The sequence below is a fragment of the Pyrgilauda ruficollis genome, unplaced genomic scaffold, assembly GCF_017590135.1.
Source record: "Pyrgilauda ruficollis isolate IOZ18807 unplaced genomic scaffold, ASM1759013v1 scaffold46, whole genome shotgun sequence".
Taxonomy (NCBI): Eukaryota; Metazoa; Chordata; class Aves; order Passeriformes; family Passeridae; genus Pyrgilauda; species Pyrgilauda ruficollis.
In genome coordinates, this window is record NW_024526155.1 from 2,499,049 (window position 1) to 2,524,395 (window position 25,347).

Below are 25,347 nucleotides of genomic sequence, written 5' to 3' on the forward strand. Positions count from 1 at the left end.
CAGGGGATGTCTAGAAGAGGAAACCTGGGCAGTGGGTGAGTGTAAGTTTTGTTTCAAATGCAGAGCTCAGGAAGCATTTGGACAATGCTCTCAGGGCCATTGTGGCATTCTTGGTGCTGCCCTGTGCATGGCCGGAAATTGGACTTTGATGCGGCTTGAGGATCCCTTCCAGCACCGAATATTCCGTGATTCTGTGGAGGCAGTTGGAGCTGGAGACAAGCTGGACAGTCAAAGCTGTGCCTGCTTTCCGTGGGAGCACGCATCTGTACGAGCGCCCTTCTCAGAGGGGATTGATTCTGTGCAGGGCAAAAGCTCCGCAATCCCTGCCCGTCCGCTGAAGGGCAGCGGGGCTCGGGCAGGGCTGCCCCCAGCCGGGAGCTCCATTGAAGGGCAGCGGGGCTCGGGCAGGGCTATCCCGGCTCCAGTGAAAGGCAGCAGGGCTCGTGGGGTTGTCCCGGCTCCATTAAAGGGCAGCAGGGCTCGGGCGGGAGCCCTGTCCCGGTCCCGCCCGGGGAGGCGGTGCCGCCCTGCCGGAGCCAACGGCGGCTCGGGGCGGGGAAGGCTCCGGCGGCGGCCGCGCTGTTTGGATTCAAACTCGCCACAAAGCGCCCGGCGGGCTCGGAGCGGCGCTCCGGCCATGGCCAACGCGTCGCAGTGCCTGGAGGAGGGCTCGGGGCGCTGGCCGCCGCCGGCCGGGCCGTACAGCGAGGCGCAGCGGCTGGCGCTGGAGGAGCTGGTGGCGGGCGGCCCCGAGGCGCTGCGCGCTTTCCTGCGGCGGGAGCAGCTGCCGCCCTTCCTGTCGGAGCCCGAGGTGCAGGACATCGCCCGGGCCGCGCTGCCGCCCGCCGCGGGCCCGGAGCCGGCGGCCGAGGCCTCGGCCGGAGCCTCGCTGGACGCCTCGTCGCTCACCTACTTCCCCGAGCGCTCGGACCTGGAGCCGCCCGCGCTGGAGCTGGGCTGGCCGGGCTTCGCCAGCGGCGCCTTCCGCGGGCTGACGCGGGTGGAGGCGCATTTCCAGCCCGGCTGCGGGGACAGCATCTACGGCTGCAAGGAGGCGGTGCGGCGCCAGATCCGCTCCGCCCGACAGGTGAGTGAGGGAGGGAGTGAGTGCGTGAGGGAGTGAGTGAGTGAGTGAGGGAGTGAGTGAGTGAGTGAGTGAGTGAGTGAGTGAGTGAGTGAGTGAGTGAGTGAGTGAGTGAGTGAGTGAGTGAGTGACTGAGTGAGGGAGTGCGTGAGTGCGTGAGTGAGGGAGGGAGTGAGTGAGTGAGTGAGTGCCCGGGGACCGCTCTGTCCTGCCCTGCCCGGGGCCCCTCTCCCCTGGGTCTGCGAGCGCATCAAGAACCGGCACCGCTGCGCGTCGCCATGGGACACCGGGCGCATCCAAGTGGCTTTAAAACCCTTGTTGAGTAGACAGGGTCATTAAGGACGACAAGTTCGAAAATACAGAACAAATGTCACTCTGTTTGCTGCATCTGCGAGCTCTCCCTTTGCCGGGTGCTCCGGGTGATGTCCCAAGATCTCCCCGTCCCGCAGCGCTGCTGCCGTGGCCAGCACAGCCGCTGGATCCAGCCGACCCTGCTTTCACTCGGAGCAAAAGGTCTCCTATTCAAGATTCCCCACTGATGCTTTCTGCCAGACAGGTGCTCTTGCAGAAACATCCTACTGTCCTTTAAACGGTGTGACACAGAAAAAACCTCTTCTATAAGAGAAGGTTACCTATAGATATAACACCGTGATTGTATTTTCCTTCCTTAGCTCACTAAGTGACGTACAGAACTGCTTTTGACAGGACTTTCTCCCTACAGGAGTGAACGCTTTTGTTCTGATGCACAGTACGGCTTGAAAACCACGTGGCGTAGGAACTTGTAACTGTTCCCTGTAACTCATTGCATTCCCGGAGTTTATAGCCTGCAACTGTAATCCCCAGCCGGGAACCACCCTTCTCCTTAGCAGCCATTCCATTGGCTCAGCTAAAATTTAAATGTGTAGCTTCCTTTTTGGGTGGCCAGATGAAGCAACCCCTGTCTCTTTGTGTAACGTGCACGGCACACCCTGAATCAGCACCGAGCTTAGTCTCTACTCCCTTGCGAGGGCAGAAGCTTAGGGAGTGTGTGAGGATGACATGAAGGACGGGCTCCTTGCCAGAAACGGTCACAGAGAAAGCTCTGTTCTCAAACAATCCCTACAGGTATATGAGGCCAGTCTGGGAACTCGAGTGAACACCATAAAGGCATTCATTCCCCCCAAAAGCTGTACTTGTTTGTAATATTGTTCCTTGCAGCATCCTGACAAACACCTTCCCCCACTGAGCCAAGAGCAAGGCAAACTGCTCCTGCCCCATTTGTGGCTGTGCCTGATCCATGGAGCATTTTTGTGGACATAAATGGACATTTTTGACACCTTAAGATTACTGAATGTCAGATTCTGTGTTATACTTCTCAATCATTTCTGAGTTCCTCAAGTTAATGTGAAGACTGGGAAAATTTCAGATGCTGCATAATTTCTTCCCTAATTAATGCACTCAAATGCAGTTAGTTAAGTGACTGCTGTGATCTTGTCCTTGCTATCCTGAATGGATGAGTAGAGAAAAGGGTTTTCTCTCTTTTCTCTAAAGATTTTAGGCAAAACTGTATTTATTTTTCAGCTGCTAATTCTGGAACTAGAACTCAAACATGCTGTGAACTGAGCTGTCATATGAAGGCATCAGTGTTCCCAAGGATTTAGTGTGAATTGTTTTGTTTTCAGGGGTGGTTTTCTTACTTGCCTGGTCATGTCAAAAGCATCTTATTGGTTTTTAATCTTCTTCAACACTTAGATGAGTGATTGGGTGGCAAGAGGCTCAGGACACAAGCAAGAAGCACCAACATAAAGTAACTTTATCTAGAAATACCCATGTGCTTGTGCATGTTATTTGTCAGAGCTCAGCCAAACAGAACCAGTCCCTTAGGGAGCAGGACAGAGGTGGGAATGCAGAGCTCAGCCTGTTCCTGTGGGAAAGGTGTCCTGTGAGTACAGGCTGTGCCACACACAGAGCAGCTGTGTTGCATGCTTTTACACCTTGGGTGTGCTGCAGCAGCCTCCATCTGATAAGGGCAGCTGCCAGGTACCCACAGTGGTTGTATTCTCATTTTTCTTTATGCTGGTTTAATAGAAAAGTGGAAAATTCAGTCATAAAGTTGAATCTTTTATGCCTTTGTGTCCTTACACAGAAGTGGTTTGGAAGGGTGAGAACTCAAGCACCAAATCAGTGTGTGAGGTGGCTCTGAATTAGCTGGAGAGATGGTTCATACATGTGATATTCCCATCTTAGGATTTGCCTTTTTGAAAGAACTGTTGGGTGAGTGGGAGGATTTCCTGTGAAGGTAAAGGATAGAAACTCAGTAAGAATATAGAAACCAGGAAGAGTCTGGAGATCAGCTGGGGTTTGTGAGCTCTGACAGCAAGGAGGCCATTTGAGCTAATTCTCCTGTAGCTGCTTGAAACACAGGGAGAATAGGTGTGGAGATGGCTTGTCTGGAGTCCAGATTCTGCTGTGATAGCTTCCCCAGTCTGGCCACACTACAGGGGCTTGTGTAGGAAAGGAGGATGTGAAAGTGTACAAAAGCAGCAGACAGAGGAAAAAACTCTTCAGGCCTATGCTTTGCATGCTGGGGCACAATGAATTTACAGGAGTGTTGTGGGAATATAGAAATCTTGTAGAGCTTGCTAGAGCCTGTGCATCAGGACAAGGAGATGTGCATGAGACCCTGATGACAGCAGCAGGAGAAAATGGCTGGAGGAGGCAGTGGTCCTGTGGTAATTAAGTCCCTTAAGTAAGTGGTGTGGCTTTCCTTGCAGGTGATTGCCCTTGTGATGGATTCCTTCACAGACATTGAGATCTTCAGTGACCTTCAGGATGCCTATAACAACCGCCAAGTCCCTGTCTACATCCTTCTTGACCAGGACTTTGTACCCCATTTCTTGGAAATGTGCAACAATTTGGGAGTTTGTCCTGAGCAGGAAAGTGTAAGTACTGAACTGGGGTCAGTGTGGTTTGTTTTTATTTTTGTGATACAGTTTATGCATATCAAAGAAACCTTTCTATAAAGCATCAGACTGCCTTGAAAGGCTAAAGCAACCTGTGTGTTGTCCATATGTAGGAGCTACAAGCATGATGTGTACAGGCCCATGTGCTCTGTGCACCAGGATCCCTGTCCTGAGGATGCAGCAATTTTCAGGGATTTAATTTTGCAATGTTTAAATAGCTTTATTCTTTGGCTCAAGGAACTGCTTGCTAAGGAAAATAGAAACGTGGGAAGCTAAAGGGTGGTACAGCTCTGGTATCAGCTGCTTTCTTTCCTAATACTTTCTTTTAAAAGGGTTTGGATAATGTGAGCCAGGTGATTTGTTTAGCTGCTGTGAATATAAATGGACATGGCTGAGTTATGGCTTGGCTTGGATAGGCTTATGTCCACTGCAGTAAAAGTTTCTCTGGAGAGGGAAAAGCACTCCTGCCTTCCTGGGCAGTAACTAATTGGAACTGACTGTTCTCACCTAATCTAACAGGAATTTAGCACTGTGTGACTAAAAACACTCATACACAGACTGTATAAAAAAGTTCCTTTCATTCTTATCTTCCATAGCGTGCTTAAGTTTTTGGAAGTTAACTTAAATTTGATGTCACTTTTTTCCTTTCTTTTCTGAAGATGATGAGAGTTCGAACTCTCACAGGGAGCACGTACTACATGAGGTCAGGTGCCAAAATTGTCGGGAAAGCCAAGGAGAAGTTCATGTTAATTGATGGCATTAGAGTGGCAACAGGCTCCTACAGGCAAGTATTGGGGTCTGCTGGTGCCCAGTGAAGGTGTAGAAACTGGGATTTGCTGCAACAGGATGTATTAACTTTGCTGTTTGCCCGGTGTTAATGAGTGCCAACAGCACATGGACTAGCTGAGTCAAAGTGGGACTGACACAAATCTGAAAACACCTTTGGAAAACTGGTTTACTCAGCTTGTTGCTAGCAGAGAGCTTGGCCATGGCTAAATAGAGTTCTTCGTGCAGAAATGAATAGTCTGTTGACTTCTTACCTTATCTTCATTTTTAAGCTGAGTCTTGCTGTCTGTAGCTGTATTGTTGAAATGCACTGGAGATTAACTGTGAATCTTTGTTTCCTTTCAACAGTTTCACATGGTCTGATGGGAAGCTGAACAGCAGCAACTTGCTGGTGTTGTCAGGTCAAGTGGTTGAACACTTTGACCTCCAGTTCAGGATTCTTTATGCCCAGTCACTGCCCATCAGCCCAAAGCGACCGTCCAGCTGCAGGAACAGTGGCATGTTTGATCACCTGCTGACCAGAACAGAATCCTCCAAAGAATATACTGTGGAAGGCAACTTGAGAGCAGAATTTGCCAGACTGTCTAGCACTCCAAAGAAATTGCTGGAAAAAACAGATCAAACTGAATATACTCCTGCAGGAAAGCTTTGTAACCTGCAGCATTCTTGCCTGTGTGAAGAGGAGTTGTTCAGCAATCAAGCGACCTCAGTGGAACAGAGAAGTGCATCAACTCAAACTGGCCCATGGGAAGAGATGGCAGCTGTGACCAAATGTAACGCAGCCACTCAGGCCAGCACTGCCACAGCAGACACTAGCACTCAGGCTTCTGTCACGGCCAGAGTGACAGGCACTCAGACATCTATCTTGCTGAAGACTGCAGTGACACAGACAAAGGAAGAGGAGGGCACAGAAACACCCCTCCTTCCCAGAAAGTTCTCAAAAGAAGAGTATTTTCTGTCTGCAAAGGCTGTATCCAGTTCTAGTCTGCAATCACTGTCTTCATCATCATCCCAGTGCTCTCTTGCAAGCTCTACAGGCTCAATATCCTCTCTCCGCTCCTTTGAATATTCCAGTAGTCACAGGGCACAATATTTCCAAAAACTGCACAAAGAGAGGCAGTTCCACTACTCCACCATCAGGTCGAAGCTGAGCCACATGGTGGATATCCTGTCCCGGCGGGGCCGTGTCCCTGCCAGCTACGTGAGCCAGTACCCTGGCAGGTGCAGCCTGAAGCAGAGGCGCGACATCAGCGCCAGCCTGCGCAGCCTCCGCGACGCCTCGCTCTTCTCCCTCAATAAATGATTCCTGCCCCGACCACACAACACACAAACTCCAGGCTCAAGTTGCTGTCACTTTGTACCTAAAGATTCTTTCACTTCTGTCCAGCACTTTTAATTCTTTAATACTTTTTTAATACACTACTCTCCAGCACTTTGTTTTATACTATGCAATGTAAGTGATGAAAAAGAGACATTATATTGTAACAACTTAGAAGTTCCTCTTGCATTAGTGGTGAAGATCATTTTAATTCTGGGTATTTAACCTCAAAACTGAACTTGATACTGCTTTCTGGGATTGCTAATGCCCTAGTTTTAATTTATGTAAACTTGGAAAAATCTGAGTCACACTGCTCAGAGTAGCTCTGGAGATCTGTCTTATATCAAGAATTCTCAATCTTTTTTGCAATATTGGCTTTTATTTCTACTTTATCTTTGACAGAAGAGGAATCAGCTTTTACAAAGAGCCATAAAGCTGATTTTATTCTAACTTCTGTGGTATATATGTTACTCTTCCACTAAAGTTGCAAGGAGTCTGTTGAAACAGTTACAGGTTATCTTCAACTATATTATTTTTCCATTGTTTAAGCCTTCTGAAACAGAATGAGCTAACAAGCCCTTTAGTTTGATCATGCTCTTGTGCCTTTGTTTAGAGATATATAAATAAATATGTGTGTGCATGTGTGTGCTTCCTTCTTTGCAGTGAACTCCAAGGCAAGACAATCACTGAGGGCGTGTGACAAAGCCCCTGTTCAAAAGTAAACTGACAAATGCACTACGGAATGTTATGGGCTATGTTGGGTAATGTTAATTTACAAGTAACTGTAGGAATTAAAGAAACATTTTTCTCTTTTTAACTGTGCTGTCTGAAATACTCTTTCCTGCTCTACAATTTTTCCACTACTAACTCAGTTTGAGGAGCTAAAGTGCCACTCTGGTTTTTGAAGATACTTCCAATATTGAGTGGATCTGAGGTTTGGTTGCTTTGCAAAGCCTTTATCTGTTTGCAGATTTCTGTGCATGTCTGTTCTTGCTGGGTCTCTTACCTGAGCAGTGTGTGCAGTCTCTCCCTGAGATCTGGCCTGTATCCTTTTTCTTTAGAACTGCATCTCAGTACTTCAGTGACCAACCACACTGAATTCTGCCAAATCACATCTGAGTCCGGGTTATGTATTTTTTTATTTAGGGGCATGTGTGTCCAGTAGATGGCACATTTCAGCTGCTGGCTTGAATATTGAATGAATGAATGAATGAATGAATGAATGAATGAATAAAAATATCCATAACTCTGCTGCTGTGTTGAGAGTAACTAACTTTGGCATTTCTGTCTGAAATCTCTATGGACAAAGACGCTTTGCTGCTTATATTACTTGGATTTCTAAGCTGCCACTCCTTCACTGAAGCTGGAGGTGGGGAAAAAAGTTCTGTCTGCACTTGTTCAAAACGATAAGGTACTTTATTGCTTGATTCGTGGATCTGGAACACTGGCACCAAACCAAGTTGCAGGGAGGGAGCCAAGATTACACCTTCAAAGGCAGTATCGAGTTGTATTTTTAAGAGCTCAAGTCCTGCAGTTCTTGAATGTATATAAAATTACCTTGTTTGTTCTATGTGCTTTTTAACTTTATTATACAGTGCTGCTGTTAAGGTACTCTAACAGGAACAAGAAACAGTTTACAAATAAACTCCTTTTTGCCATGGGGCTTTCACCTGATCATCGCTGAGCTTTGTTTTCTGTTTATTTGGCATTTTAAATTGGGGTGACTAAGTCACTTCGTCGGCACTTGGTCCTTTCCGGCTGTGGCCATTTGCCCTCTCCAGTCTTAGGAGCAGCCTTTAGATCCGGGCTGGGCAGCAGCACCAGGGCTGGGCCGATCCTTCCTCCTTCGAGGCTGGCGCTTCTGCGGGCGCTTCCCTGGGCGTGGGGAAGGCTGCGGGCTGTGCCACCCGTGACTGCCGTGGGCGAGCGGCCGGGAGGAGCCCGCGGAGCGCTATAAAGAGCCGGGGCAGCGCCGGGGCGCTCCGGCCATGGCCAACGCGTCGCAGTGCCTGGAGGAGGGCTCGGGGCGCTGGCCGCCGCCGGCCGGGCCGTACAGCGAGGCGCAGCGGCTGGCGCTGGAGGAGCTGGTGGCGGGCGGCCCCGAGGTGTGAGTGAGTGCCCGGGGACCGCTCTGCCCTGCCCTGCCCCGGGCCGCCTCGTCCTTCCCCGCTTAGTCTTACATACTCATACTTACATACTCTTCCGTTTTTAATTACTCTCCTGTTTCGTATTGCTTTATGTTTTTTCCACCATCTTCTGTAGTTATTTTTCAATCAGGTTCATAATTTGTCAGCTTTTCCCCCTCCCAGTGCTGAAAACCGGGTCCGAGCTCTCTGGGTGCCGCTGAGTTCCCTCGGAGCTGGCAGCCGTGAGCGATAAATCCGGAGTGCCCATTCCCGGCTCTCTGAAAGAGCCCTTGCTTCCCCATCCTGCGGAGGATCCATGGCAAATCCTGGGGTTCAGTCCATGGGGAAGATCTGCGGGGGTAGGAGCTGGCTCTCAAGGGATGTTTTATTTAGATCTTGACTTGAAATATGAGAATCTGACTAACAAGGTGAAGACGAACCTGACTTTTATCTTAAACACAGAGCTGAGATATAAAGAGCAGTCAGACACTGGTGGTTTTGGGTTTTCTTACTGTTTCTTTTTATATTTGAAAAGTTGGAAGATGGGAAAACTGTAGTATTGGAAGTAAGCTCAACTTTTCTTCTGGCAATGGTTTTGAGGAAAAAGACATATGTTCTCAAGGAAAAAAAAAAAAAACAAAAACCAAAAACCTCTTGCTTAGGAAGAGATCAAATTTGCCTAACATAGGGTAAAACGAGGGGTCTAGTTCTTTCTCAGGGTGAGGAAGAGTACTCTGTATCACAGAAGACTGTACCATGTTCCATAACCACCTGAAAAAAAGGCAGGGGGGAGCATTTAATTTGAAACTCAAATTTCTCATGTGGTATGTCCTTTGTAATGCTGTAGAAACAGCCTAATGGTTTCTTCTGAAACTCCTTTCAGATGATTGCCCTGGTTATGGATTCCTTCACAGACACTGATATCTTCACAGACCTCTTGGAAGCCTGTAGCCAACGGCAAGTTAAAGTGTATATCCTTCTAGATCAGTCTTCATTTTCCCACTTTCTAAAAATGTGCAAGGATCTGGGAGTTGACCTTGAGCAGGAAAAGGTGAGCCTTGTCATATTTATAGGAGTAGGGAACTGATCCTCTTATGACTGTAATCTTTAAGCTGTCCGAAGAAGAAATTATTACACCTGCTGCCACAACTTAAAATGGGTGTTATGTAGCTCCAGTTCTATCCTCTATCTTGGAAGATTTAGCTATTTCTACATAAGACAGTAATTAATAGAAAATCTGAAACCTTTGTAATTGGATGTTACAGCTGCTTTCTGAGCACAAATACTAATTGAATGTTCAAGGAAATGCAGGAGGAATGTCCAGTTCCTAAAGCATGACTGGAGTTGCTTGGACTCGCCAAGACTTTGAAGGCCGAGGGAGAGGCAGGTTCTCAGGAGTCTGTGGAATTTGCATCCTGATGATTAGGTGACAGGAATTTTCACAGTCCCATTCTGCACAGTCAGTTTATGGGTTTGCCCCTTAATGTCACCTCTTTGCCTACAAAAACAAGACAAAATCCTCACTTGGTTCCTAGTGGGTGACTCTTGTGCCAGTGCACAGTTCATCAGGGATGGTTGTTGCTGTGTTACTCCTTTAAATGCAATCTCTGAGCTTTGCAGCCCACCTGACTCTTGCTGTGTGTTTTACAGTTGATGAGGGTTCGGATTATCACGGGGAGCACGTACTGCACCAGGTCGGGCACCAAAATCATTGGAAAAGTCCGTGAAAAGTTCATGTTAATTGATGGCATTAGAGTGACAACAGGCTCCTACAGGCAAGTGCCAATCTTTCTCTTGCTTTACATGATTTCTCTCCATGGAAAGGAAAACCAGCAATGCTGAAGAATTGCTTTCCTTATCTGATTTTATGACCAACATTTATCCTTAAAAGAGCCCATTGCTCATCAGTTGGGTTGTAAGAACAACATAACTAAATGTGATGAAGGAGAATTTCCAGTGAATACTTTCTTTACTGATTATTTTGAATTAACTTACAATTTTGTCATTCTTCCTTTGCTAGTTTTACGTGGACAGATGGGAAGCTGAACAGCAGTAACATTTTGATCCTGTCAGGCCCAGCAGTTGCACACTTTGATGTGGAATTTCGGATTCTTCATTCACGGTCAAAGCCTATCAACCTCAAAGAGTTTTCTGGATGCAAGAAGAACAGGGTGTGGGACCAGCTCTTCAGGATAACAGTGGCGTCCAGAGACATGACCAGGGAACACTTCCTGAGAATGGAATTTTTGTATCTGAGAGCATTTGTAGGAGATCTGAAGAGGAAGAGGAGCTGGCTGCACGCCTCCAGGGAGGCTGTGTACACCCCAAATAACACGATGCACACCTCTCCCCCGCTGACTAAGAGGAATGGCTCCCTGGTTATGAGGCCACACTGGATCATAGAGAGATGAAGTGCATGTCCATGCAGGGCAAGCAGCAGAACCTCAGGAACCACGTCCGTCCATCCCTGTCCAGCACTGTCTTGCAGTGTGTTTGTGAGAGCAGCTGGCAAAGAAACCTCGGACTGAGAGAAAGTGAAACTGGAATTGTGGCTGTTTGAAGAATACTATAAAGCCATTATTGACTTCTACTATACTGTTAAATTTCATTTCTCAACCTGTTCATGCATGTTTTAAGCTGATCGGTTGGCAGTGTCATAGCTCAGTAGCTCAACCCTTTTTTTTTGGTTAAGAAATCTAGGTATTGAAATTCATATTGCTTGAAAGTCTGTTCCAAGATGAAAGCAGGCTCTGAAATCAGTCTTGGTCTTGTACAAACTCTCCACCAACTGGTTCATGACACAAACCAGGAGTAACCCTAATCTAGAAGCCAGTAGGTCAGTACCACACTGCTACTCCTCCAGTGTTACATTTTCTTCATACGAAACTATGCTGGCAGGCAGAACGAGCTAATGTGTCAGCAAGCAAGGCTTTAGCAGTGACTGAATTTCAAATGCCTTTATATTAGATTGTTTGGATTGCTGGACATCATGCAATAAATGTGTGCAAGTGATAGTATTCTAAAGGACCCACTGTGTTTGTAGGAGAGCCAAATGAGACCAATTCCTTGGCATTACCAGACAGGCTTTTTGTTATCTTTGTGGCTGCTTCTGCTCTCTGGTGGGAAAAGCTCAGTAGATCTGAAATCTGTGAGGCTGGTGCCTCTTGACAAAGAGGCACCAGCTAATTCCACCAAAAATGCAATGACACAGAAGTCAGGGACAGAACTATCTTTAAGGTCTCTTGGAAGCTCAATTTTTTATTACTATTTTTTAATCCATTCATTTCTGGACGGAAAAAAAATCACCCTCAAATGAACAAACTATCCTCCCAAAGAGCTGCACACTGAGATCCTGCAGTTCCAGCAGCCTGCCAGTGCAGATACTCATTGGCCAAAACAAAGGTTTACCATTTCTCAATTGTTCTTGTGGCTCCTCTACTGCAAAATACTCAGATATGTGCTTGTGGGTTCTGGGCTGCAGAGGGGAAGGGTCAAACTTGGCAGAGGAATTTCAGCTAAACAGCAGCAAGGTGACATTAGACTGGACAGATGGATCTTACAAAAATGTACATTGCAAAAATGTACTGATTAGTATGCAACTAATCTGGGCTTTCTTCTGCACTGACAGTCATGGAAATGTAATCATTCTGACTCTCCTAATCTGTAAATATTCAGTAGTTTATGGCTTCATACTATTAACTTCCATCCAGATGTAAGGAAGTTTGAAATATGTATTTTTATTCTTAGCTATATTTTCCATAAAGGCAAACCCCATACACTGTTGGACTCTATGCAAAATACTGTTTGTGCAGTCTTATTTTCATAATAATTATCTGTATATATTTTCTCAAGCATAACTTCTCCACTTTGTTATTAATCTCATTATTTTAATTGGCAGCTCTTTCCATGTGGGATTTTTTTCTCAACAATTACTAATATATTGATGATACAAAATACTGCGAGCTGTGTTTATTTTTGATAGGGTGGACTTAGTATCAAAAGTACATTGAAACGTATACTTAGAACTTTAAATAACATCATAATTATAACTTAATAACCTCTTTTACATGTGGTTACTCAGCATAACAAGTGACCAGGGAGGGTGGGTGTTGTGAGGTGCAGTTTGTGTTAATCACCATAACTGCACTGCTAGCGTGGGAAGTTATAAGAATACAAGATGTGATTAGATTTTTACTTTCCCATAACCATGGCTATATGACAGTATTATTAAACTTACTAGAAACAGTTTTGGCTATTTTTTGTATTTCCTTTAGCTTCTACTTAATTAACTCAAAGCCTACATTAAGTTTGATTCAATAGTAACTTCAGTGGGCTGTCATGGATGTGTTTGTGGTTTAAACAGACTGTAAGCAGCCTGTGGTGGGGCACAGCACTATCTATTCACTATTAGTGGGATAATTTTCTTTCTTGTCCTTCTGCTGCCTGGTGTAAAGTGCAGCAGCTCTGGTGGGGGTAGTGTGGAGGCATCCTTCACTGGAGAAGGAATCAGCTCTAATTAATTAATGAGCAGAGACTTCTGGGCAGTGATCTTTCGACCCCGTTAAATCCTATGTGCTCCCAAAGGTGACCACAGAAGGGGTTGGGCTGGAAAAGACCTTAAAGCAGATCTCATTCAGGGGTTGCCCTGCCATGGGCAGGGACAGCTTTCACTATCCCAGGTTGCTCCAAACCCCAGTGTCCAGCCTGGCCTTGGACAATGCCAGGGATCCAGGGGCAGCCCCGGGTTCTGTGTGCCAGGGCCTCCCCTGCTGCCGGTTTGCACCTCACTCCTTTACAGTCCACCGCTCCTCGGACAGCCGCTGCCAACACACCCACCCGCACCGCAGTTTGCCGGACACTAGCTGTTACTGGGTGATAACAGTAACTGCGGCGTCTCTTGGCTGCAAATCTTTGCCTCGTGAGGGAAGAAGGGCGGAGGGAAGAAGGGCGGAGGGAAGAAGGGCAGATGGGCACCGGCGGAAACCTTCGGGCACTGCGTGCTGAGGGTGAGGGGGGGCGCGGGCTCCATGGCAACGCGCCCCGCGTCACGTGGGCGCCGAGGGCGGCTTCCGGCCGCCCTCTCACCCCAAGATGGCGGCGCCCGTGGGGCCGGTGAAGTTTTGGAAGCCGGGTGAGGCGTGTGGGGGTGCGGGGCAAGGAGCGCTGCCGCGGGCTGCCCGCGCTGAGGGCCGTGGGGAATGGAGCTCTGCTGGCCGTGGTGATGGGTGTGGGGGACAGAGCTCCGAGCTGCTTGGCCGCGGTGAGGGGTGCGGCGCTGACCCCTCGGCTCTTTGGGGTCGCTGGCGCATTTACAGTGAAGGGCAGTAAGGCTCTGAAAGGACTCGAGAACGTGTCTTACGAGGAGCGGCGGGGGCAGCTGGGTTTGCTTAATCTCCAGAAGAGAAGGTTTAGGGGTGACCTCCTCGCTCCCTCCTGACAGGAGGCTGAGGTGCGAGCCGGTCCCTCTGCGGCGTCTGCCGGCAGAGAACCAGGAGAAACTGCCTTAAACTGAGACACGGCAGATTCCCATCAGCTATTTTTACAATTTTTTGTTTCACTCTTCGGGTGGTCAGGCATTGGAATATTTTGCCCGGGGAGGTGGTGGAGTCACCGTAGAAGTGTAAGCAAGGAAATCCTACAAAACAGGGGAATCCTCCTCTTTGCTGTCAGACTTTCCTGGTTGAATCTGCAGCTGGAGATGACCCATTCTGTTACTGAGATGAGTTTTTGTTTCTGGTTCACTTGAGTGATTCCACAGTTTCAGTTGTCAGTAGTTTTGTGATAATTTGCAGCAGGAATAAATCAAATTTCAGTTCTTGAGGTAAATTCAGAGCTGAAGTGAGGGGCATATCCCTTCTTTATTGTTAGGTAATATTTCCATTGCTTTCACAGAAAACTTGTTTGTTTTTTTTAATATGCTGCCACCCATGATTCCTGTTTGCATGAAACATATTTATTTTGGCTGTATTGTGATACAGCAGGCAGAAGTGTGTTGTTCCAGTTAAAATTCACTCCTGTTGTGTAGGCTCAGAAGGTCCTGGTGTCAGTGTCTCGGAGGAGAGGCAGAGCCCTGCTGAGAGCAGCGCCGTCACTGTCATCTACAACCCTTATGCTTCCCTCTCCATTGAACAGCAAAGGCAAAAGCTGCCTGTTTTTAAGGTACAGGAGTTCTTTTTCGTATGTTAAATGCAATGTATGATTCCTGGTTCTTGTGTCTTTTATTTTTATTTTTTTTGAAAGAGCAGTATAAAATCAATTTGCAACATAAATAACAATTTTATGGCTTTGCTCTCTATTTATTGGAATTTATTGTCCTGTTTGGCAACTGTGTCAGTTCTAAGGGCTTTGTTGATGGATGTTATTTACTATATGCTGTACATGTCATTTATAGATTTTAAAGTACTGTTTAGCTTTTGGCAGTGAACTCCATGTAACAAGAAGTTACTGTGTCTGCCAGATATGTAAATATTGTAATTTTAATTGTTTTCTTATTTTTGTACAATCTGTTTTTTATGTTTAAATGTCATCTTGTCTTTCAGCTAAGAAATCACATACTTTACCTAGTGGAGAACTACCAGACCCTGGTGATTATTGGGGAAACAGGATGTGGGAAATCCACGCAGATTCCACAAGTAAGTGTCTGTTTGGGTTGCTGAAATCAGGTAGTGCCTCAGGGGATTTTACATGGAATATTGAGCAGAACCAGGTAAAAACAGTGTGAGGAGCTAACACCTTGGTGTAACCACAGCATGACCAGTGTCTCTGTTACCCCCACTGTTGTTTGCAGTACCTGGCAGAAGCTGGCTGGACAGCTGAAGGAAGAGTTGTTGGGGTGACACAGCCTCGTCGGGTCGCTGCTGTTTCGGTGAGTGTCCCCATCCTCCCAGTCTGTTGGCATTCTAACCTCCAGTTTATCAGCAGGTTTTGCTGAATAGCAGGAATCTGCACAAGCTCCTGAAGGAAAAAATGTTTCTGCTTGTCTTTCTCTAAGATCTGCTGGTGTTACACACCGAATTCAGCCTGATTAGTGGGTCTGGCCAAACATTCCAGCATTCCAGGACTGCAGATGTAGAAGCTGTGGAGTAAAATGGACTATGTCAGCAAAACTGTATGCAGAAGTTAGGGCTGAGCTGTGATTGACTCAGGACTAGAACTGTGCTTGTGTGACCCTCAAATTCTTTCACAAGGTGAAACAGTGATGTAAATCTGCATACAGTTATGCAGCCAGTGGAAGGAACAAGAGGTTGTGTACCTCTTTCTAGCAATTCATAACTAGATTTTTAATTTTTTTTCTGTGTTTGTTTTTTGTTGTTTTTATGGGGCGTGGGTTTTTTGGTTTCTCCTTGTAAAAATGTCAGGCAGAAGGAGAAAAAGTTTTATTGTGAGAAATTTTTGCACATACATATTTTGTCTTGGAGGGCATAACACCATCTAGATGTGCTGTGAAGGAGAAAAGGAGATGCTGAGGGCAATGACTTCTCCTCTCTGGTAGCAGCGTGCACAGAAAGCATCCACTTCTCCTTTGGCTTCACAGCTGCTGCCAGGCTCTGATTTGGGTGAAGTTTCTGCTGCAGCATTCTTTTTCTACAGAGAGCTGAGGTGCCATTTTGTAATCCTCATTTTGCCTGTTCTCTCTAATATGGTAAATGGTATCTCCAACACACCAGCATATACCGTGGTAAATACTGCAGAATCCAGTATTCCTTGACCAGATCCAGCCTGGTTAAGGGGACAGTCTCTAGCAGTGCTCTGCATCTTGTGCTTCGGGCAGTCTGCCTGCAGTGTCCTCCCTTTTCTCCTTCATAAGGCATCCAGCTGACAGAGCACAAGTTCTACAGGAGATGCTGTGAGTGCTGCAATGATGTCTCACAGCAAACTCACTTCTCTTTTCTCTTTCATGTCTTAATGCGTCATTTTTAAGCCTAAAATAGAAAGATTATTCCATTCAGGCTTAGTACATGCACACAGCAGGGTTTTTCTTTGAGACTGTTGTTGCAGACTGCCTGGACTGTGGCTGTTACTGGAGATGAGAAATATAACTGATGATTTATTGCTTTGTCCTGAACTGAAAATGATATTTTATTTTAATAGGCAACTTCTTTCCCATGCAGAGCATGAGGGTTGTTAGAAATAAAGATAGGAAGCTGCAAAGATATAAAGCATAGTTTAGAAATTCCTGTATTTCTGCTTGCATTACCCAGATTGACAATTATTCAGAGTTCTTGGGCTGAAAATGATGGGAAGGATAAGATTCCAACTGAAATTTCAATTCCAGTAATGAATTCACTGCCTGTAGGTATGTGTTAGAATGTCATTCAAATGACTGACACTAACTTGTGGTTGGATTTCTGCAGGGGCTAATTAATGGATTGTGGAGTTTTATTGTGCCTTTAGATGTCTTTGTGGTTTGTAATGACACAAGGCTGAAGGGTGCTGAGCTGTTTGTTGCTTATGAGGATCTCTTTTCTCAGGTTGCAGGCCGAGTTGCTGATGAAAGAGGTGCAGTGCTGGGACATGAGGTTGGATATTGTATCCGCTTTGACGACTGCACAGACCCACAGGCTACAAGGATTAAGGTGAAACATGGACAGTGTGTGGTTACTCTGAAGGGATTAGTTGAAACTCTTCAAGTACTTTTGCAAAATTAATGAGAACTTTGTGATGCCCACTCAAGAGAATAGGTAACATTTCAGTTTCCCAGGTGGGTACCCCAAAATTGTGCTTGAAGTAGCTGTGGCAATCCAAACTTTAATAAAATGAGTGTATATTGTATTCTGATAGTCTGACAAGCACCATTTTAAATTTAGAGGACAATTTCAAGGTATGGCCAGCTGTTGGTACAGCGCTGGTGTGACCTGTGTGTCACTCAAAGTCATAGGGAAAGGCTGCAGTGAATCACAGATTAAGAGTATCCTCCTCTAACAATAGATTTTGATTAAAAGCACAGATAAAACCCAAGATGAGTAGGCTGAGAGGTAATTTGGTGGATTAAATAGCAATTTTGCAGCTGTTTTTCAGTGCTGTGAGCAATGTTAGTGCTGCTTGTGTTCCTGCAGAAAAGGATTTCCTTTAGTTGTGCTGGAATAGCAGTGATGATGAATGAGACAATTGGCTTTGTGATTTTTTTTTTTTTTTGCAGAGGCTGGTGTTCCTTTTACAGTGAAAGAAATGGAGATATTTGTTCATTAAATAGAGCTGAATTTAATTTTTTTTAAGCATGATTATTCATTTAGAGTTGGAAATTTGGAGGGTTTTACCATCAATTCTTACTTAGTTCAAGACCACAGTTGCAATCACAGTGTAATTTGATAGATCATTAGAAAATTAAAGGCCAAGAAACATTCAGGCAAAAGCCTACAAAAGCATCAATAAAAATCACAGTTAGTGGAGACTATATGATAAGGATTTTTAAAATTTTTTTTTATTTCATTCACTTCCAGTTTCTAACTGATGGTATGCTGGTGAGGGAAATGATGGCTGATCCTTTATTAACAAGATACAGGTAAGAAAACGTAGAATGAGTGCTTTCTGAAGTGCAATTTGGTAAAATCCTGCTTTTTCCAAGCAATTATGATAGCAGTTTTTATAAATTATTAGTGGCTATTAAAAATTAAATATCAAAAAAGTGAAAATTATTGTAGAAGTCTGACTTCTTTATGTTTTTATCAACAACATGTTGTTGTTAGCTGTTCATTGCAACACCAAAACCAGCAGGATTTGATCCTGTAGTTTTGAGATGAAACCTAAGGGGGCCTTATGGAGTCTGAGTTGTTTAATTTCCTAATTTAAAATTATTTTTTCGTCCTTGTACTAATTTTAAAAATCAACAACAAACAGACTTTTCTGATATCCAGAAAACCTATGCAGTACAGACTTTTTTTCTTCTACTCCTTTCCAGAAAGTAGCCTGAATAGAGAACAGTGTGTATGTCCCATGTGATGTCAGGTACATTTTTCTCCCTGCTTCACTGCTGCAAGCTTTTTGAACTTCCCCAGTTCTGTGAACAGTAGTAGTCCAGCAGCAGATTTCAAATAATGGTGCTTCTAGAAGACAGGGAGACACTGACTGTAGTGTCAGTCAAGTAATTTCTGAAACCTTTCCTTTCTGCTTTTTTCAGTGTCCTCATGCTGGATGAAGCTCATGAAAGGACTCTTTATACAGACATTGCCATTGGCTTACTAAAAAAGGTAATTCTTTTTTAATTCACTGTAATTCTGTAATTTTACTTTGGTAATTTTAATACAGCTCTCTGTAACTGTTTTAATTTCCATCCTTTTCAACCTCTGATCCTGATGGCTGGTAATTGAGGGAGTGTGATTGCTGCTTCCTCATTTAGGGAGTGTGATTGCTGCTTCCTCATTTATCCTGCAGCCTGTTGTACATACCCAGCTATTTACTTTGGTCATCTGACATTGAGGATCCTCTGTTTCTTTCCCCTGATGCTAAAATGTCTCCTTAGCTGATAGTTCCAAAAATACACTGTTGATTCTGCTGCTGTAGATCATGTGAAATGATCTGATTGGGGCTTATTGCTGACTTTTTTTTTAGCCTACTAAAGATCTCACTCCCACCAGAAATCAAGAGTAAATTAAAATAACTGACTGAATGCCCTTAAATACATAAATCTCCAAACAGTCATTGGGTCCTTAGACCTGTGGGGTGATGTGGCTGCTTCATTCATCACCTGTCCTGTCGTTTAAAGTAGTTTTACAGAGACGTTTCTGGCAATCTGGATTCTCTAAATCTTTATTCTAGTCTTGTATTTCAGAAAGCAGTTTTAACTCTGGGTGTTGTTGGTCTTTCCCAGGTTCAGAAGAAGCGTGGGGATCTTCGCCTGATTGTGGCTTCAGCCACCTTGGATGCCGAGGTACAGCTCAGAGATTTGGGTTGAAATGAGGAGACATTAGGTGACAGCTCCACTGCTATTCATGTACAGCTTATCCTCTGAGCTGCTTGAGTGGTTCCAGGAAAAAATCTGCTGTAGTTCAGTTGCTCTTTTTGGTTTTCATGTTCTATTAGCAAACTGTTTTGGATGTGAATTTAAATATGAATCTGCTTTTTATGCACTGATATCTTTTTTCTCCTTATTTGTATTCTTTATAGAAATATGTTCTCTTGGCTTAATTTATTAAGAGGCCTTGATTTAGCTCAGTTTTGCTGATAGAAATAATCTGAGGCAACTACAGACAAGTAAAAATAATTGATAAATTAATAGATTTCATTTCAGTGAGATGTTACTAGATCCCTGATTCACTCATGGCCTGTGGACACTTATGTAAACTTAGTAAAAACATCATTAATTTAATTTTGAGTAGAAAGAGAAGAGAAACTCTCTTACAGCTGAGCAGTATTTCACTCAGCCTTGTGCTCTGCTTGTAGCAGCAGCAACAGGAGATGCTGCTTAGGGAGGGCACGTGAGGCTGTGCACCTGCTGTGGGTCTGTTCAGTCTGAGCTGCCTCAGCATCTGCAGTAGTTGTAGTACAGATATTAGTCAGCACCTGCCTGCTGTTTCCCTCTACTATGTGTTTATGGACCTGCTGTTTGTTCATTTGTCTTTGAATCTCCAGCACACCATGAGTAATTTTCAGGAGTTTGCCACCTGCTGTATAATGAAGTACTTGGTCTAATTCTTTCAAACCTGTTAGTTTCATCAAGGATCTCCCAGTTCTTGTACTGGGGATTTCTGTTTAAAAAAAACGCCCCCAAAACCAGCTTTACATTTACTTTGTCACCTTTGATTCTGTAAACTTCAGCTGTGTCTTCTCAGCCTTGTGCTCCCTGAGCACAGCCTTTTCAGTCTCTCCTCCTTTGGCAGCTGTTCCATCTCCTACATCATGTTCTTTCCTCTTCTCCACTTTCCTAACTGCTCTGTCCTTAATAAGATGTTGTGCTGAGAGCTTGCATGTGGCACTGAAGGTGTGGGCACACAGAGATGTCCTTCAGTGACAAATACCATATGCCATGAATGTTGCTAGAGTGCTGTGCTTTGGTGATGTTTGCACTGCTGTATACATTACAATGCAAAATTTTAACAGCCAGAAACCACATTTCAAATAGATGACAGTTAATCTAAAATGAGTTAATACAAGCAAAATTATTGGTGTGACTATATAATTTTTTTTTTAATACAGAGAGTTGATGGTTATCTCTACAATGCTCATAAAAGTTGAGATGAATTATATGAGTTCTTAAGTTCCATCTTTTGATGTTATTTATTGAAAATACTTCATGACAATAGATCTAAATTTATGAAGGTGTCTCACAATGCATAAATCAAAAACTTTCATAAATAATGCCTAACTCTGCTTTTACAAAGTGAGATCTTGGTGTTCAGTAAGTAGTGGCTGTAAAATTTACTCACTCACCCAAAAATGGATGAGAATATGCAGGCCCTACACAAACCTTTTTGCACCAATTATTTCTAAGTTCTTCTCAGCTTTGACTTTGCTAATTTGATAGATTTAACTTCCAGTTAAAAGTTTATCTTCTTTTCCCAGCTGTAGCGGCTGATATAATTAATTTTATTTCCCTTTCCAATTTTTACTTCTCAAAGTAATGAGACATTGCAACACTATGTGCTAAATGCCTGAACCCCAGGCAGAATAGAAGGCAACAAAATCAAACTTGGACATTTTTTCATTGACACTGTTATGTTGATGAAGTAAACATCTAAGCAGTAGTAATTTAACTTCTTCATGACTTTAGGTTTTTCTCTCCATTCCTTTAAATATCAAACTGAAAGTGTTTGTTTTTATTTTAATGTAGAAATTCAGAGATTTCTTTAATCAAAATGATACCGGTGACCCCAGCAAAGACACCAGTGTGATCCTCACTGTTGAGGGGAGGACGTTTCCAGTGGACATCTTTTACCTGCAGAGGTGTGTTCCTGTCTGGTCTTGGCAGTAGTGAGACTGTGCAACTGTGCTATCATTTTGTCTAGGTTAGAGCTCTGGTGTCCCAAAGCTGCTCTGTCCCAAAGCTCCTGCTGGAGAGGAGGAGTCTGCACCTATTTTTCTGCTCATGTGTCTGCTGTTTTCTCTCCCCATAGCCCTGTTCCTGACTATATCAAATCAACTGTGGAAACTACAATGAAAATTCACCAGGTGGAGAATGATGGTGATATACTGGCATTTTTAACTGGCCAGGTATAGACATAAGCAATTTTTTTTTCCTTCGCGGTGCTGTATTGTGAGCTTTGCAAAGCTGCCTCAGTCTCCTGAGGTTTTCCTTAGTTGTGCTTTGTTGTCAGTAAAGATGACAAGCATTTCTCTATTGATGGGAGCAAAACTAGGCCAGTCCCAAAGATGTGAAGACAATATATGGCCTGAATTTATCAAAGCTAGTGATGGATGATAGTTTTTGTCATTTAATGCTGTATTTCTCAGCCTTGTTAGTGAGTGGCATTCTGTGTGGTTTGCTGGTGCAAGTCACACATACCCAGTTGTTAAATTGACAGTGAGTCATTATTAATAGTTAAGGCAAATGGAATTTCCATTTGTTAGGCTTAACATCTGAAGTGTTTGACAGAAAAACAAATTGCCATGAGATCAAAATGTACTGGACTCTTCTGCTCTATTTATGCTTGTCAGCTCACTTTGCAGCTGGGAAGAGCAAATGGGAGGCAACTCATTTCTCCAGTGAGGAGCTACCTTGAAGAGCTTCAGTAACATATTGCATATTTTCCATAGCAATTCCTCACCCCCTTTATTGATTTAAATTTGGAATAGTGAATTTGGTATTTCATGAGGCAGTGTTTAAACATTTTGTTTTCTGTCTTTAAGAGTGAGATGCCACAGCTGAGATTAAACATGAAGTTGAGCAAGAGGTGTCAGTGCTGTTCCTGTGCCATTCCTGATCCAGGCCCACAGCACTCTGCTCTGCCAAAATATTTTGGCCTCCCATTTTGCTCTCACCAGTTGAGATAGACAGGAAAATTAACTTGCTTCCCTCCTAAGCTTGGTTCAGTCTTTCCCCATGATTTTGCTCATGTGTTTGTGATATGACATTGACTCAAATAACAGTGAACACAAATATGTATATAAAGCTTTATTTATTACTAATAGCAATTTATCTTAAGAATTTTACAGCATGGAGTGAGCTAGTCGAAGTCCTGGAGTTTGGACAATTACAGTGACATTATTTGGTGCAGTTTCTGTATCTAGGTGACAGGAATGTGCTGTTGGAGTGCCACCCCTCTCATTGTGTGCCCTGTGCTGCTCTGGCTGCAGGAGGAAGTGGAGACTGTTGTTTCCATGCTCATAGAACAGGCTCGGGCCCTGGCTCGCACCGGGATGAAGAAGCACCTCCGTGTTCTGCCCATGTATGCTGGGCTGCCTTCTGCTGAGCAGCTGAAAGTGTTTGAGAGAGTCCCTCACACTGTCAGGAAGGTGAGCTCTTGTGTCTGTCTCAATTTCCACCACCCAGAAGGGTGTCTGCAGCACACAGATTGCATTTATCAGGTTCACATCATGGGACTATTGCAAATGCTGCTTTGAGGGAGGCTTTCTGCATCTCCCTCTGTGCCTGCCAGCTTTCAAACTGGGAACCAAGAACATGTTCCCTGGCTTCCCTTTTCATCTTTGATCACTTCTAGACATGTCAGTTCCAACTCTCCTCTCTGCCTCATCAACTCTGCAATTTTTAAGTGTCTCCATACAACTTTGTATTTGTCTTCTTACCCTCTGAACTCCATTGCTTTTACCTTTTTCTTTCTTTTTGTGATCTAAATGTCCATGACTGTTTTCCACCGGTAGTAGTAAAATTAGTGACAGAGTGGGTAAGTGCTATATTTTCATCTAAGGAACAAGTTCAAACTCTACTTGATTTTAGTGTAAAAAAAAGCTCTGTTTTGACTTCTGCAAGTCTTGTTTGGACATTTAATGTCACAGAAGTACATAATTGGATGTGAATAGTACTTTCTGCTTATGCAGAGCCTGTGTTGGGGCTGAAATAAGCTGACAAATCTACACCAAGGTGACTTGTAATTCTTGTACCTGCTGGGGTTTGACAAGTGAAATTGTTCATCTGCCATTGAAGAACATTTCATATAAATACTTCTCTCCAGGATATGACATTAGTCAGTTAACTTTCAAAATTTACTTTTTAATTAAAAAACATTAGATTTCCCACTGTTGTCTGGGAACAATTACTTTTTATTATTTTAGGGCATACATATATAAGTGAATCCCTGCAGGAATGCTGAATGTGGAGCTCTTAATCATCTCTGTTCCCCTCCTATCCCCACCTCATTCTATTGAACAAAGAATAGTTCAGTGTAACTGAGAAGCAGAAAGAAAACATTTAGTTTGCTACATAAGAACACTTGATTTACAGTCAGTTCATCTTTTTCTCTGCAAACACTGCCAAAGATTTTCTCTGCAAACACTGCCAAGCTCTTTTTTTATGAAGAGAGAATAAATTTGAATAAGAAAGCGATTGTGAGGCTGTGAGAACTGCTGTGCAAACTGGGCTTATTTCAAGCTGACAACTCCTTCTGCTGCTTGTACTTTGTCTTTTTGTGCTCCTGAGTGTCCTGGGCCTGTCATGGCTGAGATGTCCCTGGCTGCTATTTGACTGATGGGCTCACAGGATCCTCTCTGTCCCTGCAGGTGATCGTCGCCACCAACATTGCTGAGACCTCCATCACAGTGCACGGCATCGCCTTTGTCATCGACTGTGGCTTTGTGAAGCTGCGAGCCTACAACCCCAAGACGGCCATCGAGTGCCTGGTGGTGGTGCCCGTGTCCAAAGCCTCGGCCAACCAGCGGGCAGGGCGTGCCGGCCGCAACCGCTCCGGGAAGTGCTACCGGCTCTACACAGGTCAGCAGCAGCCCTGCCACCCCACTGCTGGGCACCGTGCTTCCCATTCCGTGTGAGACAGGGACCAAAGGCTGGGCTTGTTCCTTCAGCCAAAGAACAATATTCCCCTTTGTTGGTTATCGTTGTTGCTGTTGCTAATGAAGGAATGGGATTACTTTTGGGTTAAGAATGATTTATTATTTAGATAAATACTAGTTTTCGAGGTTGTGAGATTTGTGAGAGTAAGTAGCTGGTTATAGTTCAGGAGTAGTCACAAGTTTCTCCATTACAAGGTAATATATAACTTTCTAGTTATATATTTATAACTGTTTATATACTTTCTAGTTTAATGGACAGATGTTATAAGGTTTATTTTGTTTTTTTAACTTACCACTTTTACTTCTACTGCACTGTGGATACTTCTGTCTAATAGGTTGCTGTTGTACATATACGCATATTTCTATTATAACTTCTAAACTCTTAGCTTGTTCTATATAACCTCTACAGTACATATTTATAACCTATATAATCTATATAACCTCACCTCTACATTATAAACCCTCCACTATCTTATCAATACAGTTTCTCACTTACTTAAGGTATATTCTTACTTACAACTATAGAAACATAAGTTTATGATTTCTCTGTTTAATGTCTGTGTATTGTACACATCAATTTAAGCTTCTTCTAAGGCTGTAAGTCAAACTCTTTAGTATCTGTGGAAGTTTCTATTTTTCTGATTCCACAGTTGTTCCTCTGTCTAGTTTAGAAATACCTCGTTCTTATGTGCTAGGTGTTAGAAACTGAATCTTTTTGTGACTCAGAAGCACAAATGGGGCAGAGTCAGCAGCTGCAAATATGAAATGTTAATGCAGCTCTTAAAAGTGGTGAGCTTATTAAGAAGTTTGTTCTTTAGGGATTTTGGTTTCTGAGCAGTTTCAGCTTTTAGTACTTACCAGTATTACAAGCTCTCTTCTCTGACTGAAGTCTTTATAGACCTTGCATTTAACAAAAGGACTCTGGAAATCTTTTAGGTAACTCAGAGAAAACTTCATGTCTCTTTTTTACCTAGGAATAGCTGCCAACCCCAAATTTTTCCCTTGAATCAATGACCCTGGCAGTGCACAAAAACTGCAGTTACAAATAAATCTCTTGGCCACCTCACACTATCCAGAGAGCTGCAGTCAAAGTGTCTGTTCTCAGCTGCTTAATGAGAAAAGGCTTTGCAGCTGAACACTCCCATTGCTGATGGGCTTCAGGCCCCCTCTAGTTTTACTGGAGCTCTGAGATGC

The 25,347-nt window shown here is 44.1% G+C and overlaps 3 protein-coding genes across 4 annotated transcripts in view; all 3 read left to right on the top strand.

The window, feature by feature from the left end:
• The first annotated feature begins 575 nt into the window (after positions 1-575).
• On the top strand, positions 576-7,783 carry LOC121359704 (protein FAM83D-B-like). The gene is made up of 4 exons (XM_041478835.1): positions 576-1,087; positions 3,838-4,005; positions 4,686-4,810; positions 5,161-7,783. The coding sequence occupies exons 1-4, from the start codon at positions 638-640 to the stop codon at positions 6,113-6,115; spliced, it is 1,698 nt and encodes a 565-aa protein (XP_041334769.1). The 5' UTR covers positions 576-637; the 3' UTR covers positions 6,116-7,783.
• A 335-nt stretch (positions 7,784-8,118) lies between these two features.
• LOC121359610 (protein FAM83D-B-like) lies at positions 8,119-12,440 on the top strand. Its single transcript, XM_041478676.1, has 5 exons — positions 8,119-8,235; positions 8,792-8,821; positions 9,140-9,307; positions 9,907-10,031; positions 10,277-12,440. The coding sequence occupies exons 1-5, from the start codon at positions 8,119-8,121 to the stop codon at positions 10,665-10,667; spliced, it is 831 nt and encodes a 276-aa protein (XP_041334610.1). The 3' UTR covers positions 10,668-12,440.
• An 888-nt stretch (positions 12,441-13,328) lies between these two features.
• DHX35 (DEAH-box helicase 35) overlaps positions 13,329-25,347 on the top strand; it is a 28,390-nt gene continuing 16,371 nt past the window's right edge. For both annotated transcript variants that reach the window (XM_041478814.1, XM_041478816.1), the window contains exons 1-12: positions 13,329-13,387; positions 14,282-14,415; positions 14,796-14,888; positions 15,044-15,121; positions 16,728-16,832; positions 17,697-17,758; positions 18,374-18,443; positions 19,064-19,123; positions 21,023-21,135; positions 21,306-21,402; positions 22,486-22,644; positions 23,866-24,076. In XM_041478814.1, the coding sequence (XP_041334748.1) occupies positions 13,348-13,387; positions 14,282-14,415; positions 14,796-14,888; positions 15,044-15,121; positions 16,728-16,832; positions 17,697-17,758; positions 18,374-18,443; positions 19,064-19,123; positions 21,023-21,135; positions 21,306-21,402; positions 22,486-22,644; positions 23,866-24,076 (1,222 nt within the window). In that variant the 5' untranslated portion in view covers positions 13,329-13,347. The remainder of the gene's footprint in view (positions 13,388-14,281; positions 14,416-14,795; positions 14,889-15,043; positions 15,122-16,727; positions 16,833-17,696; positions 17,759-18,373; positions 18,444-19,063; positions 19,124-21,022; positions 21,136-21,305; positions 21,403-22,485; positions 22,645-23,865; positions 24,077-25,347) is intronic.